This window comes from Microcaecilia unicolor, chromosome 1 (genome assembly GCF_901765095.1).
Source record: "Microcaecilia unicolor chromosome 1, aMicUni1.1, whole genome shotgun sequence".
NCBI classification, from domain to species: Eukaryota; Metazoa; Chordata; class Amphibia; order Gymnophiona; family Siphonopidae; genus Microcaecilia; species Microcaecilia unicolor.
In genome coordinates, this window is record NC_044031.1 from 739040333 (window position 1) to 739056045 (window position 15713).

At 43.2% G+C, this 15713-nt stretch overlaps 1 protein-coding gene across 2 annotated transcripts in view; it reads right to left on the reverse strand.

The window, feature by feature from the left end:
- Window positions 1–15713, reverse strand: part of ACAN (aggrecan) — a 190800-nt gene that overhangs the window by 49976 nt on the left and 125111 nt on the right. Inside the window, exons 13-14 of one of the 2 annotated variants that reach the window (XM_030189701.1) lie at window positions 2243–2356; window positions 812–970 (exon numbers count right to left, since the gene is read on the reverse strand). In XM_030189701.1, coding sequence (XP_030045561.1) covers window positions 812–970; window positions 2243–2356 — 273 coding nt within the window. The remainder of the gene's footprint in view (window positions 1–811; window positions 971–2242; window positions 2357–15713) is intronic. The other variant, XM_030189702.1, reaches the window with a different exon arrangement.

A 15713-nucleotide genomic window follows, 5' to 3' on the forward strand; every position in this document is an offset into this window, starting at 1 on the left:
GCATGCATTGGGTGCATGTAGGCACCTATGCATCTTAGTAAAAGGGCCCCTAAAGTTACATCATATCAGTATACCTTACCTATGGAATTATGACCATTTTACAAAGTACATCAAATATTAGCTATCAGAAGGGGTTATATATAGATATCAGTCATCAAATAGGAAAATACAGCACATCACTAAGTTGGAAAGAACTCCCTTCCACAGCACTGCTTGAGACAAAAAGAGGGTCTTCAACAGTGTGTTTTTTCTAGAGAAAAAGGAGCCGGTACTCAAATGCCAGGCTACCCTTGAGGGTTGGGGTGATCACTGAGGGACCCACCCCACAATAGCCAGCTGCCCTACAACCAGTCACAGAATCTACGACAAGGCAGAATTGGTGTGTAGGGCCTAAGCTCTTTCATTAAAACTTGGGGACCATGGGTCAATTTTAGCAGGCAATGGAAAAAGTGCCGGTACTCAGTACCCCCTCAAAACAAGCCCTGGTCTTCAAAGTAAAATCCTCTCCATTGCAACTCACTACATGAATTGCATTCTGATATTATCCTATTTGTTTTGTTACATTTGTGCCCCGCGCTTTCCCACTCATGGCAGGCTCAATGCGGCTTACATATTATATACAGGTACTTATTTGTACCTGGGGCAGTGGAGGGTTAAGTAACTTGCCCAGAGTCACAAGGAGCTGCCTGTGCCTGAAGTGGGAATCGAACTCAGTTCCCCAGGACCAGAGTCCACTACCCTAACCACTAGGCCACTCCTGTACTACATGGTCTGAATTTACTTTGAATGACTCGTTCATGGTGGCACTTACCGTTTACAAACTCTTGTTCTTCTGGGGTGATGATGCTGGCAAGATGGGATTGGTAGTTTCGACACTTCGTTTCCGCATCTACCCAGGCTTCTCTGTCTGGGAAGTGTTTGTAACAGTTGCCCTGGAATTTTGTCCAGTCATTTTCACAGATCTCCATATCTGAAACCAACAAGAAGTCGATGAAAGTGTTTGTGGATGTGCGTGTGTACAAGGGAAGGGGGACAGCAGAGACAACCGTTGTGTGCTGTGCTCTGTGCTGAAGCTTCTCTTGGTTTACAGGAACTGATCTGAAGAACCTATAAAATGAAGAAAACTGTTATATAACACTGGGGAGAGCTAACAGAAACAACAGGTGAATGCTATCTTCCGTAGGAATGCAGAAAAGAAAGTAGGAACCCTCATCCACTGTAGAGTACCTTATATATCTACACAAGCCTTTATACACACATGTAATTTTCAGGAGTGTAGGAGCATACAAGTCAGCAGGGTTCCACCCCACTACAGAATTTTGGAGGCCAGACCCTGGGGTAGCTCCTATTTTCCTCTTACAGATTTCAAGTTGATTTCAGACCTCTATTTTTGTAGACTGAACCAGCAGTTGCAGAAGACATACTGGAGATAAGTACATCCCCTAAGAGGTCTCATTTCTTTACAAAGGTGAATGGAACAACCTAAACTCAACTTCCCTAATGAATGCTCATGGACTAAAGAGGCTTCAAAATATTGTGTGGTATTTTTTCCCACAACAAGCCCAATAGAAGGATTTTGTTATTTTGCTTTTGTTGACTACATATGGCATTGAGAAAGGAGTTAGGAATGACTTGTCCTTGGAAGAAACAAACATACATTTTTTTGCTATCATTAGTAGTGGACTATTTTATGGCACGATCTGTGTTTCCTGTTTGCTAGAAGAGCACAGATCAATGCACATTAGTAGGACTGGATGGAAGGCTTGTGTTTGAAGAGCACGTGGTTAAAAAGCACATGAGGAGCAAGACGCATTTGGGAAATTCTCTTTGATGCTTCATTTCTTCTTTGTAATGAGCACCAAAAAGAATGGAAAGAAACACAAGAAAATAAGGGATATTATTAGTTTTTCCATAGTCCATCAATGATAACAGTTTCGTTTTCTCCCAGCAAATCTTTTCTTTTTCCTATGAGTTTTAATAACTCATGAGAAAAAATAGGTTAAGTTTGCAAAGATGGCAGGTCTCTGAGAAAATAGCAGACTGCAGCTTTTTCCTAAACACTGAAACATGTTTGAGAACTCAGAAGACAAAACTAGCTCAGGCTAGTTGCATAATAGGCAAATGATTATGCATCTCAACCTTATATTCCACAGCAAAAGGTCTTTGTAAAACAAGCTCAGCAAGGTGGGTTTTGTTTACATGAGGATGTTAGTAAAATTAGCTCAAGCCAGATTGGTCGTACCGATCTCACAGAGGTCCCCTCCGTAGCTGGGAAGGCATAAGCATTTGAAAGAGTCGATGCCATCAATGCAGGTAGCTCCATTCAGACAGGGGCTTGAGAGGCACTCATCAATGTCTGCAAGAAATTAAGGGTCTGCCGTTAGGATTCCTGGCAGAGAATGTGATGAAATAGGAGTGCTCATGTGACTACTTGTTCTGGAAGAATCCAATTGTTATGTTTTTTTAAAAAAAATTAATGTTGCTGCATTGTTGTTGCTGGTTGTATGTATGTATGTATGAGTGTGTGTATGCATGTATGTATGTTGTATGTATATATGTATGAGTGGGTAAATCTCTCTTATCTGCACCCTTCTCCTCCACTGCTAACTCCAGACTCCGTTCCTTTTATCTCGCTGCACCATATGCCTGGAATAGACTTCCTGAGCCGGTACGTCAAGCTCCATCTCTGGCCGTCTTCAAATCCAAGCTAAAAGCCCACCTTTTTGATGCTGCTTTTAACTCTTAACCCTTATTCACTTTGTTCAGAACCCTTATTTTATCATCCTCACTTTAATATTCCCTTATCTCTTGTTTGTCCTGTCTGTCTGTCCTAATTAGATTGTAAGCTCTGTCGAGCAGGGACTGTCTGTTCATGTTCAAGTGTACAGCGCTGCGTACGTCTAGTAGCGCTTTAGAAATGATAAGTAGTAGTAGTATATACATATATCTATATCTACAGGGTGAGGCAAAAAAAGTAAGCCCATAAATGTTTTTGTTGTTTTCTCAGCAACCACTGGGAATTTGAATGTGAAATTTTACAGCTTTATTTGTTGTTATCTATGTTTATGTGCCAAGTAGAATGAGATTATCTTTAAACATAGTGAAGTTATAGACTTTTTAGCGTGACCACTCATGATTTCCGTGTGTTCAAAAATGTTTGCATTGTAAAACTACCATTATTTAAAAAAAAAAACAAACAAACCCGAGGAACCAGCTTACTGTTAGTGATGTCACAGTGATGTAGACTTTTGCAAATAATGATCTGAATCTGAATAATTTGTATTTCATAATATGATAATTTACAGATAATTTCTTTAAAAGAATTTTGGATCAGAACAGCAAGGTGTTGGTAGCAGACAAAATGAGAATCCAGATACTGCGTGAACAAGGTTTCGGAGCAAAGGCGATAATGTCTGCATCTCATCTCAAGAACCGGAAGCTCCAAATTCTCTGGACCTAACCCCCTTGGGCTACCATGTCTGGGGAGCAATGCTGGAGGCCTATTACAAGCTCCACCCAAAGCTGAACTCAAGGAAGTGCTGCAGATGATCTGGGACAGCCTGTCACAGGGACTAATCGACAAGGCTATTACAAACGTCCCAAAGCGACTGAAGGCCTATGTTAAAGCCGGGAGTTGACATTTTGAGCATTCATAGTGACTGCAAAATTCTGACATTTTGTTAATTGTATTGTTTGAATGGCATTATTTTACTGTGTTTTAGCTTGATCATTTTTAATGCGCAAAAATTGCTAGGTAGCAGCACTAAAATGTCAGTAACGTCAACATAGCTTAAGATAATTAAATGCTGTTTAGTAGTAATACGTAAGTATAATGATTAAATAAGTACATAAAATTTCTCATTTAAATTCGAAGAGGTTGCTGAGAAAAATGCAAAAAAGTGTAGGGGTTAATTTTTTTTGCCTCACCATGTTATGTGTATAAGTATATTATTATTTTATTTGTAACATTTGTATCCCACATTTTCCCACCAATTTGTCTATCTATCTATCTATAGAAAGAAAATTAATCTATAATCCTTATTTTTTGGGGTATTATATAAGGTGCAATGTATGTTACCATGAAAACCAGCCATGTATATATGCTGGGATTTTGTGATGCATTCTTTGTATCATATTAGGCATGATAGTCTCAGTAGAATGTATAAATCTTGATCGAGGCAGAGCCATGCAATCTGAGGTGCGTGTAGGCCAATACCAGAAGGGACTGGGTTCTTATGGAATGAATAAAACCACATTCCTTAACTTAGTCTTATGTGTGTGCTTTTTTTTTTTTTTTTTACCACATTCATCTTTCCTGCCTTCTTTTACTTCAATCCTATCAGGGCATTCTTTAGGGCATTGCTTTAACCTTGCCGCCTATTTTTCAGAAAAAAATAAAACATTTTAAAGAGGTTATACACATAACATAATGCAGTTTGGATTATGTAGGTCTTGTTGCCATAGTTACAAGAAACAATAAAACATCATGACTTCTAGACCAGGCAACCACTGTGCCATATTTCTACCGGCACAATTATTGGATAATTTTTTGGCTATTTTTCAGTGTTGATGAAAGATCATTTTGACCATCGTTTTAGCATAAGTTAAGCTACAAGTGGATTTCATAGCCTTCATCAGCCACAATTTGTACCTGGCTTGAGGTTTTATATGGTACTGATCCCTAGATTTGTTTCATGTTCTGGATTCTGTGCAGACTGTGTATATATAGCTTATGTCACCAGTATAAGAAATAGTCAAAGATGTTGATTTGTACATGTTTTCAGGCTACTTAGCATCTACACGGTGTCCAGATCTTAAACGAGACAAGAACTTTGGATAATTCTTGTTCATCCATTGGTAAAGGAGACCAGTAAGTAGGATTAAAGAGGCTTTGATGAGTTCCTGGAGGAAATGTCCATAAAAGTTATTAGCCAGGAAGATTTGGGAGCGCTACTGTTCATTCTTGGAAATGAACTATGAGAATTAGATCTACTTTTTTGGGATCTGGCCACTGTTAAGACAGGATGCTGGGCTCAATGGGGTTTGGTTTGGTTCAGCATGGTGTATCTTATTTTCTTTTGTTCTTATCCACAAAACATATCACAATCTACTACTACTACTACTTAACATTTCTAGAGCACTACTAGGGTTATGCAGCGCTGTACAATTTAACAAAGAGAGACAGTCCCTGCTCAAAGAGCTTACAATCTAATAGACAAGTGAACGGTCGGTCCGATAGGGGCAGTCAAATTGGGGTAGTCTGGATTCACTCAGAATAATCCATTTTAACAGTTGGGTAATGAATTATTTTGGACTTCAAAATGTCAGTCTCTCCTTTCAACAGAGATACTAGAACCCTTAATGACAAAATACACGTAAGGGCTGCCAGTTTTCACTTGCAAATCCAGTACATTTTTTTTTCACAGAAGCAACATGGCACAAAACATTAATAAATGAGGTCTTTTGTGCATATTCCATTAAAATGTCTATAAATATGAATACTCCAACAGGTTAATAATGCTGAAAATCGTTTGCAGGTGTTATGTGCTCCTCTCTCTCATTGTTTTCTTATAGAAGTTCCTTAAGACTATTTCCTTGTATCTTGTCTCAGTATGTGGACAAATTTAGAAGTTAAATTCCCTCACCTTGGTTAAAGGGGTAAATGTATTTTATGTAATCTTATCTTTATTTCAATGCATTTATGTAATATGAATGTAAATAATGAAACTTATAAATACATAATTAAAAAAATGTCTATAAATATAGTTCTTGGGCAGTTTGTGGGGATGTGGAGGGATGTGCGACCTCATTGCAGAGACTCACCGCGGGGTGCATTTGTAAAAATCATGAGAGATTGAAAAGAGGGGCAATATGCAAAAATACAGTTGTTCTGTGATAAGGCCGGCCCTGTATAGTTCTTTTGCGCTCAGCAGGCCAATTTTGTTTGTTTGAGTTTCAAAATGAATAAAGTCCCAACGTGCAATGTGTTTGAGTGAGCAACATCAGCAGCGACTAGTTATACCAATTCACGGTGGAAACCAACTGAACAAGTAGAGAGATACTCCTTTTCATTTAGCGTCCACTAAGCTTTGAAACGCGCTGTGGCAATTGAGAATGCAGCTGAAGCAAGGGGCAGAGGCCATAGGAGCCAACTTTTCAAAATTATTGGGGGTGCTAAGCCCAATGGAAATGACCCCTCCCTGGATACATACAAGGAATTTTCTCAATATTGGGGGTGCTCAAGCACCCACAGCACCCACAGAGTCGGCTCCAATGGCAGAGGCAAGGAACTGTGCCTTTTATTTTATTAAGGACAGAAGTTAACAATTTTAAGTTTCGGTGATCTTAGGTAGCTGGTTGACCTCTCCTAAATACAAAGCCTGGAGAAAGAAAACAGGTAGAGCAAAATATAGATCAAAGAACATTGGAGTGAGTCACAAAATAATGACATAAGACAATTTCATGTGTAGTAATTGCCATTTGACATTCTTCTAATGTTGTAATGCTTAGCAGATTATCTGAATGAATTGAAAGAATGGCTTAATCCTCAGGGTGTACATCCAGGCTGAAGTTGTTGCCTCTCTGTCTCTCTCTCTCAGTTTGTATCTGGCCTAAAGTGCCCACATAACATCTCATAAGCATACTTAATATACATTTAAAATTGTTTCCTATTACATACTTTTCTTTTGTATGTTTTATATATAAACTAGTAAAAAAAGCCCGTTTCTCATTGAAATGAAATGGGCGCTAGCAAGGTAATCACCTTCTGCCATTAATGTTTTTAAGGGCTCTCCACTTGCCTCCTCCTTTGATGTCTGTACCTTGGAGTTCATTTTCAGGGAGTGGAAGAGAGAGACACATGTGAAGGGGCATAATCGAACGGTGCCGGCCATCTATATGGGCGGCCATCTATATGGCCGGCGCCGCAAAGAGCGGTCCCGAACCGTATTATCGAAAAAGATGGTTGGCCATCTTTCGTTTCAATAATATTGTTGGGGCCGGCCAAATGTCAGAGATGGCCTGGTTTGAGATGGCCGGCATCGGTTTTCGCCGATAATGGAAACCGATGCCGGCAATCTCAAACCTGGCCAAATCCAAGACATTTGGTCGTGGGAATACGGTTGGGGCCTGCAAATATCAGAGATGGCCAGATTTGAGATGGCCAGCATCTGTTTTCGCCGATAATGGAAACCGATGCCGGCCATCTGAAACCCGGCCAAATCCAAGGCATTTGGTCATGGTAGGGGCCAGCATTTGTACTGCACTGTCCGTACCTCGGAGTTCAACTTTCTTGAAAGTGAGAGTCCTGTCAGGCGGTTTGTGTGCTTCCCGCCACTGTGGTCCTCTGTTCTCTGGTCGTGGCGTTACTATGCAGCCTTCCCTTCCCTCTGAGGGCAGGGCAGTGAGAGTGAGTGCGATTGCCTGTGGTTGGTCCCTTCTCCTTCTGACGTCGCGTTACCATACAGCCTTCCCTGCCCTCGGAGAGCGGGGCACTGACAGCAATTGCGATTGCCTGTGGTTGGTCCCTTCTCCTTCTGACGTCGCGTTACCATACAGCTTTCCCTGCCCTCGGAGAGCGGGGCACTGATAGCAATTGCGATTGCCTGTGGTTGGTCCCTTCTCCTTCTGACGTCGCGTTTGTTTCCCTGGCAACTATACAGAGTTCCCTCGAGGGCGGGGCGATTACCAACCCTACGAACACTACACGGCTTCACTGCCACACTGCCACGGAGTCAGCTTCAGAACATTGGAGGTGCGAATTATTATATTAGTTGTCTTCTAACATGATTGGGTGTATCACAAAAGAGGGCGTGGCCATGGGCATGTCAGGGGTATTCCAAAAATTTGCGCGTATAGGGGCCCTTTTACTAAGGCACGTAGGCGGGTCAAATTAGAGCTACCGCCCGGCTACCGCGTGCCCTGGGCGGTAATTCTATTTTTCATGTGCATCCTAAGTAGAGAGGTGTGGTAGCCGTGTTAGTCCACTCTTAAAGGTTATCAATATTTCTGAAGCTGACATCAAACAAAATAAAACATGGAAAAGAAAATAAGATGATACCTTTTTTATTGGACATAACTTAATACATTTCTTGATTAGCTTTCGAAGGTTGCCCTTCTTCCTCAGATCATTTGCTTATTTCCGATCTGACGAAGAAGGGCAACTTTCGAAAGCTAATCAAGAAATGTATTAAGTTATGTCCAATAAAAAAAGGTATCATCTTATTTTCTTTTCCATGTTTTATTTTGTTTGATTTCTATTGATGTGCATCCAAAACACGCGGCAGAAAATATTTTCTAACTGGGTGGTAATCGGCAGTGTATGCATTCTGACGATTATCACCTGGTTAATGAATGAGACCTTACTGCTAAGTCAATGGGTGGTGGTAAGGTCTCAGGCCCAAAATTGATGCACGCTCATTTTAATTTTGCCGCGCGCCTATTTTCGGCCACAAAAAGGTCTTTTTTTGCAGGCGCGCTGAAAAAAATGGACCTGTGGGCGTCTGATACACACGCCTACACCAATGCAGGCTATTTTTCGGTGTGTCTTAGTAAAAGGGCCTCATAATTACAGAATGCTGGGTCAGCGCCCATCCTGGGCACCTAGTTTCAGCAGGCGGAAGTCTGACACTTAAAGTTTAGGCGTGGCAATCGGCACTAAGAATGATTCTATAAGGGGCAAAGTGCTGATCTTTTCCAGCATCCATTTTTGAATGTGATTTACAGAAACCAGTCTGTATAAACCACAACACAGATCAACTTCACTGAACTCAACAGCAGATAATCATCAAAACCCCACACAGTGAAGAATGACTAGTTCAGGGGGAAGTGGGGCAGTGGGAAGTCTACCCTCCAGCGAGCTGAAAACCCTAATGGTCATCAGTGTGGTTTCCTGAAGAAGCGAAGCGAAACGGGACCGTTGGGACCGCACACATGTCAAATCTATAAGCTGGGGTGTAACGGTAGCGGAATTCAAGCATGCGTGGGATAAACATAAAGGAATCCTGTTCAGAAGGAATGGATCCTCAGAAGCTTAGCTGAGATTTGGAGGCGGGGCTGGTGATTGGGAGGCGGGGCTAGTGCTGGGCAAGACTTCTACGGTCTGTGCCCTGAAAATGGCAGATACAAATCAAGGTAAGGTATACACAAGAAGTAGAACATATGAGTTTATCTTGTTGGGCACACTAGATGGACCGTGCAGGTCTTTTTCTGCTGTCATCTACTATGTTACTATCCAGCTCATTTTCTAAAGTGATCGTCGGCCATCTTCCGACATAAATCGGGAGATGGCCGGCGATCTTGGAAAAGCTGCAAAATCGGTATAATCGAAAGCTGCTTTTTTGACAGCATTGCCGCTTTCCCGTTGCCTTGCCGGCGAAAGTTCAAAGGGGCGTGTCACCAGCGAAGCGAAGGCGGGACAGGGGCGGGCATGGGCGTGGCTTCCAGATGGCCAGCTTTCGCGGATAATGGAAAAAAAAGCAGTGTTAAGCGGTATTTCGCCGGCTTTACTTGGTCCTTTTATTTTCACGACCAAGCCTCAAAAAGGTGCCCCAACTGACCAGATGACCACTGGAGGGAATGGAGGATGGCCTCCCCGTAGCCTCCCAGTGGTCACCAACCCCCTCCCACACGAAAAAAATAAAAATAAAGCGCTTTTTTTGCCAGCCTGTATGCCAGCCTCAAATGTCATACCCAGCTCCCTGACAGCAGTATGCAAGTCCCTGGAGCAGTTTTTAATGGGTGCAGTGCACTTCAGGCAGGCAGACCCAGGTCCATCTGCCCCCCCCCCTACCTGTTACACTTATGGTGCTAAGTGTTGAGCCCTCCAAACCCCCCCAACACCCACTGTACCCACTTGTAAGTGCCCCCCTTCACCCATAAGAGCTATGGTAATGGATTAGAGGTGTGGGGAGTGGGTTTGGGGGGGGATTTGGGGGGGGCTCAGCACCCAAGGTAAGGAAGCTATGCACCTGGGAGCTTTTTTGTATGTTTTAAACATTTTTAAAAGTGCCCCCTAGGGTGCCCTGGCATGTGAGGGGGACCAGTGCATTACAAATGCTGGCTCCTCCCACGACCAAATGCCTTGGATTTTGCCGGGTTTGAGATGACTGACATTTTTTTCCATTATCGCTGAAAAACAAAACCGGCCATCTCAAACCCGGCTAAACTGTATTATCGAAAAAAAGATGGCCGGCCATCTTTTTCGATAATACGGTTCCGGCCAGCTGTTGCACCGCCGCCATAATAGATCACTGGCGATCTATTTCGCCGGCAACGTTCGATTATGCCCCTCCACCTATGTAATCACTCTTCACATGAACTGGGCAACGCTTCTAAGATAAGTTTTTCATTTTCAAATTTAAGCGCGTTGTTGAACGGCAGTGCACATTTCATGCCTGAATAATGTATGTATGTATATATATATATATTTTATAGTGCAAAAAGAAAAAAAACACTGAAAAATATTTTTTTTTTTGTGGGGGGGGGGGGGGGGGGGGTGTTGATCGATGATTACTTTTTGCAGTGTGTGCATAAGAAATTCTTATAGATTGCCACAAGTGTATGAGATCTTTTCCCTCTGGACTAGTCATTCTTCACTGTGTGGGTTTTTGATGATTTATAAAATCCAGCCCTAAGTGCTCCCATGTTAAATTCATGTTATCTAGTTATTTATTTATTTAGATTTTTTGCTCACACCTTTTTCAGTAGTAGCTCAAGGTGAGTTACATTCAGGTGCACTGGATATTTCTCTGTCCCAGAGGGGTTGTTTTACTGAAGGGTTAGCGTGTGACAACAGGCTTGCCACACGCCAATCCGGAACTACCACCGGTAGCCCGGCGGTAGTTTCCAACTTCAGTGTGCAACATTTCTGGTGCTACAAAAATATTTTCTATTTTTGTAGCACCAGTGCTTACCCGGAGGTAATCGCTGTCTGATTACCTCTGACTTACAGCGGGAGCTCTTATCGCCACCTCAATGGGTGGTGGCAACTGCTACCCCCCCCCCCCCCCCTGGAAATGGTGGCACTGCCATTTCTTTTCCAGAAAAAAATACAGCCTTTTACCCGCAGTGGTAAAAGAGGTCCTCAGTGCACGTCAAAAACACGCAGTGATGCCCGCGCAGACCCCTTTTACTACAGCTTAGTTAAAGGACCTCAGAGTGCGTTAGCTGAATAATGCTTCCATGTCCATTCCCTACCCATACTATACCCTCCCCCCAAATATATAACAAAAAGACTGCACAATTACTGTTCACCAGGGGTGTAGCTAGGTGGGGCCACGGGGGCATGGGCCTCCACAGATTTAGCCCTGGCCCCCTCTACTTTCGACCCCCCCCCCCCCCGGCGCTTTCGATCTCCCCTCCCGCTGTCGCCGACGACAACCCTCTCCCGCCAGCCTTAGTTTTCTTCAGCGACAGTCTCTGGCGCGTTCGCTGATCTGTGCTGTGAGTCCTGACTGACGTGCTGCATTAGCGGTTAGCCCCGAACAGGTCATTTTACTGGCCAGAAGCTGTTTCTGGCTGGTTAAATTGCTTTGAATATCGACCCGAACATGTTTTATGCCTTATGCTATATCATATATGCAGCATTGTAACCTTTGGACAATGCAGGATATAAATGTTTTTTTTAAATAAAAACAATGACATAATAATCATAACAGGAAACCCATGCGGAAGGAGGTAAAGGAGGTCCACAGGGCCTATAAACAAAAAGTAGAATCCAAAAGCTATTACTTTGTATCTGTGTAGAGATAAACAGAGAAACATGACAGCAGATAAGAGCCAAATGACCCATCTAGTCTGCCCCAGGGGCGTAGCCAGACAACAGACTTTGGGTGGGCCTAGGCAAGAAGTGGGTGGGCACCAAGTGTTCTCCCCCCCCCCCCCCCCCAACCACCACCAAAAAAATATCTCAGCTGGCGGGAAAACACTTCTTTCCACCTTGGCAGTCTGCAGCAGGTATGCGCTGAAAACTGAGCATGTGCAGGTGCCAGTATCATGGAGAGTAGCGTTTTCGTTACCATCAGCTGGCCGAGCTTGGGATCCCCACCAGCTACCACTAAACGTGTGCTACTGTTGGGTGGGCCTGAGCCCTAAATGGAGGCCCACCTGTGGCTACGCCACTGGTCTGCCCATCCACAGCAACCACTATCTCCTCCTTTCCACCACCTCCACCAGGAAGCGATTCCACTCATCCACCACCCTTTCCATGAAAACGTATTTACTCCTGAGCCTATAACCTCTTAACTTCATCCTATGCCCCCTCATTCCAGAGTTTTCCTTCATTTGAAACAAGCTCAACTCATGTTCATTAATGCCACAGGGGTATTTAAGTGTCTCTATCATATCCCCTCTCTGCTGTCTTCCTTCCAAAGCATACATATTGAGGGACCCTTTTACAGAGCGGTGGCAAGCCCAATGCAGCCTTACCCCTCGCTCTTTCGGTACTACCGCTGGCCCAACGTGTGGCGGTAACCCGGCGATAAATGGGCATCACTGCACGATGCCCGTTTACCACCGGGTTAACGTGGGAGCCCTTATCCTCACCTCAACAGGTGGCGGTAAGTACTCCCCGTCACATGGCCATGCAGTAAGTGTTCTCTTACTGCATGGCCATGTGTGCTGGGGGCTTTTTTACCTGCTGCAGTAAAAAGGGTTCTGGCATGCAGGAAAAATGGCCCCTCCCACCAGTGCTGGGCTCTTTTTCCCACAGTTTGGTAAAAGGGCCCCTGAGAGCCTTATGTCTGTCCCCATATGCTTTATGATAGAGAGGTATGATCATTTTTTGCATGACAAAGGCATTGCAGAACAAGTCTCCTACTACGTGACCAATTCTTTAAGACTGAAGCAGAGGTGATGGTGTTGGGTGTGTGTGTTTGGGGGGAGGGGGCAATGAGAAAAGAGGTCCAGTTGCCTGTGGGTGCCATACTTTAGGTCCTGTCCTGGATAGTAGTCACTGTTTTATAGAGTCATAGCGATAGGTGAAGCAGAAAAAAAAGTATGATAAATAGCAAGTCAGTTTGCTTGAACCAATTGCACATTGCAGTTCAGTGGTGCATTTTCTTGCAATTTCTGGAAAACATCACAGAAACACAACCTTGTCTAAGAGACCTGTAGGACTGCATGTTTGCTAATTCTTTAAGGGGGTCGTTTACTAAACTTGATCTCGAGTTATTTGCAGCAGAGCCCTGGGATTTGTAGCATGGAATGTTGCTACTCTTTGAGATTCTGCATGGAATCTTGTCACTCTTTAGGATTCCAGAATCTTGCTATTCTTTGGGGTTCTACATGGAATGTTGCCACTCTTTGGGATTCTGCATGGAATCTTGTCACTCTTTATGATTCCAGAGTCTTGCGGTTCTTTAGGGTTCTACATGGAATCTTGTCACTCTTTAGGATTCCAGAATCTTGCTATTCTTTGGGGTTCTACATGGAATGTTGTCATGATTTGGGTTTCTGCCAGGTTCTTGTGACCTGGCTTGGCCACTGTTTGGAAAACAGGATACTGGGCAAGATGGACCATTGGTCTGACACAGTATGGCTAATATTATGTTAATATGAATAAAATGGGCCCTGCTGCAGATACCTTGAGCTAATATTTACTACAAGACCCCCTAAGTGTGAAACATCAAACAAATGCTCCAAAAGCACATTAAAAAAAAGATTATCAGGAAAATAAATGTTGGGCAAAATAAGGGCAATTCTATAAAGAGGTGTCTATTAGGAGACTATTCTCTAAAGGAAAGCAGGTGCCTACTTCCTTTTGGGCTTGCAGGCAGATGCCAACTTTATGGTTGGCTAGAAGCAATGCTACCCTTAGGTTTATTTCCACCGGATTTGTGAAGAACAATAAAGAAAATAACGAGCTTCTGTCAAATTATAGACCTGTTGCATTTATTCCCCCTTTTTACTAAGCTAATGGAGGGTATAGTGGCTTGTCAGTTAACTGAATACCAGGATTGTTATAATATGTTGCACACTTCTCAATCACATTTCAGCACGGAAATTATAGTGGGCTCTTTGATGGATAATATTCGCTTATTGATTAGTGAGGGTAAAAAGGTACTGACTTTACAATTTCATCTATGTTGTGACTTAGAATTGGTTCTTTGCTCCCTGAGGCAGACCTATATGTTGAAACATGGCTGCCGGGTCTCTTCATACGACTATTACGATAAAGTTCCTTTGTTTTGGAATCCTCCATTCGCCTCACTTTCTTCTGGTTGATGTTCACTTAGTGGACCTTGACATTCTTTTGCAAATTCTGGACAATATTGGGATTTCGGGTCATGTATGCAATTGGTTTTGGGGTTTTTTGAAACTGCATTCATACAGGGTTAAATTGAAGACCTGTCTGTCGGATGGGTGGAGGAATCCCTGTGGGGTTTCAGAAGGTTCCTCCCTTATCCCCACTCGTATTTAATGTATACATGCACTCCTTAGGCTCAGAACTGGAGAAGCAAGGGGTTTTCATTTTATAGCTATGATGATGACATCACAGTTCTTATCCCTGTTCCGTCCTCTGTCTTTTTGGAAAGTGCTATGATTCATAAATTTATTAATACTATAGAATGCTGGATGTACGTGCATAAATTAAAATTAAACACAGAGAAGACAAGATTTTAATTTGCTAACAACTCCCCCGGTATTAATGAGTCTAGTATTAAATCAAAAAGACTACCAATTTTCTTCTACTGTAAAAAAAATTTGGATTCTACTCTTTTATTACAACCACAAGTCACTGTGAAGGTTCAAAGCGCATTGGTACTTATGCATAAACTTCGCTATATCCACAATTAATTTGAGGAAGCGCAATTTTGTCTAATTGTGCAGGCTTTGCTGCTAAGTCTCTTGGGACTGCTGTAATGTTATATATGTGAATTGAAAAACAAGGAGTGGGAACTGGATCGGGCTCTTCAAAAACAGACTCAGGACGCCAAACAAAAGTTATAGGTGTTTATTTAAGCTGACTCGACATGGTACCATGTTTCGGCACATTCGTGCCTGCCTCAGGAGTCTTGGTACATATATTTGGCAATCACATTTGTCCTTGGTAATGCGTCTAGTGGACTGAACATAAGCTGGTCTTTATAAAGACTGTTGGAAGAAAAAAAGCAAAACAGCAGCATTTTACCTGCTACTCATCATTTGCTTTTTCCCACCAACTGTCTTTTTAATGTTCATTACCAAGGACAAATGTGATTGCCAAATATATGCACCATGACTCCTGAGGCAGATATGAATCATTTGCAAAAGCCTGCCACCACCTTTCATGGCAGGGGGGGGGGCTTCACTCCTGCCACCAACGACCCCCACAGACCACCACGGTCATCAGATAGGCCCAGGGAACCTACCTAGACATTGGGGATATTCAGGGTGGGGGTGGAGCTTGTTCCAGGGGGAGGGGGAGGAGGGAGGGGCTCTTTAGGAGGCCCGGAAGGGGTTTGGAGGGGATTTTAGGGGCAAAAATACTTATGCAGGTTCTGGCCGATATTCTGTGCCAGGGCCCCCATAGGTAAGCGGGTTAATTTAGGACAGCCTGGTTTAGTGCCGCTGAATATTTGGGGATAGGCGGCAACAGGCTATTTAAGAGGACAGGAGCCTCTCCTGCCCACCTGAATCACTTTGAGAGAGTTTTGGAAAGGAGTCCTTCAGTTGTTTGGCACGCTCCAGACCCACCCATGCCCTTCCTGGGTCCACGCCCCCTTTGCAGTTGT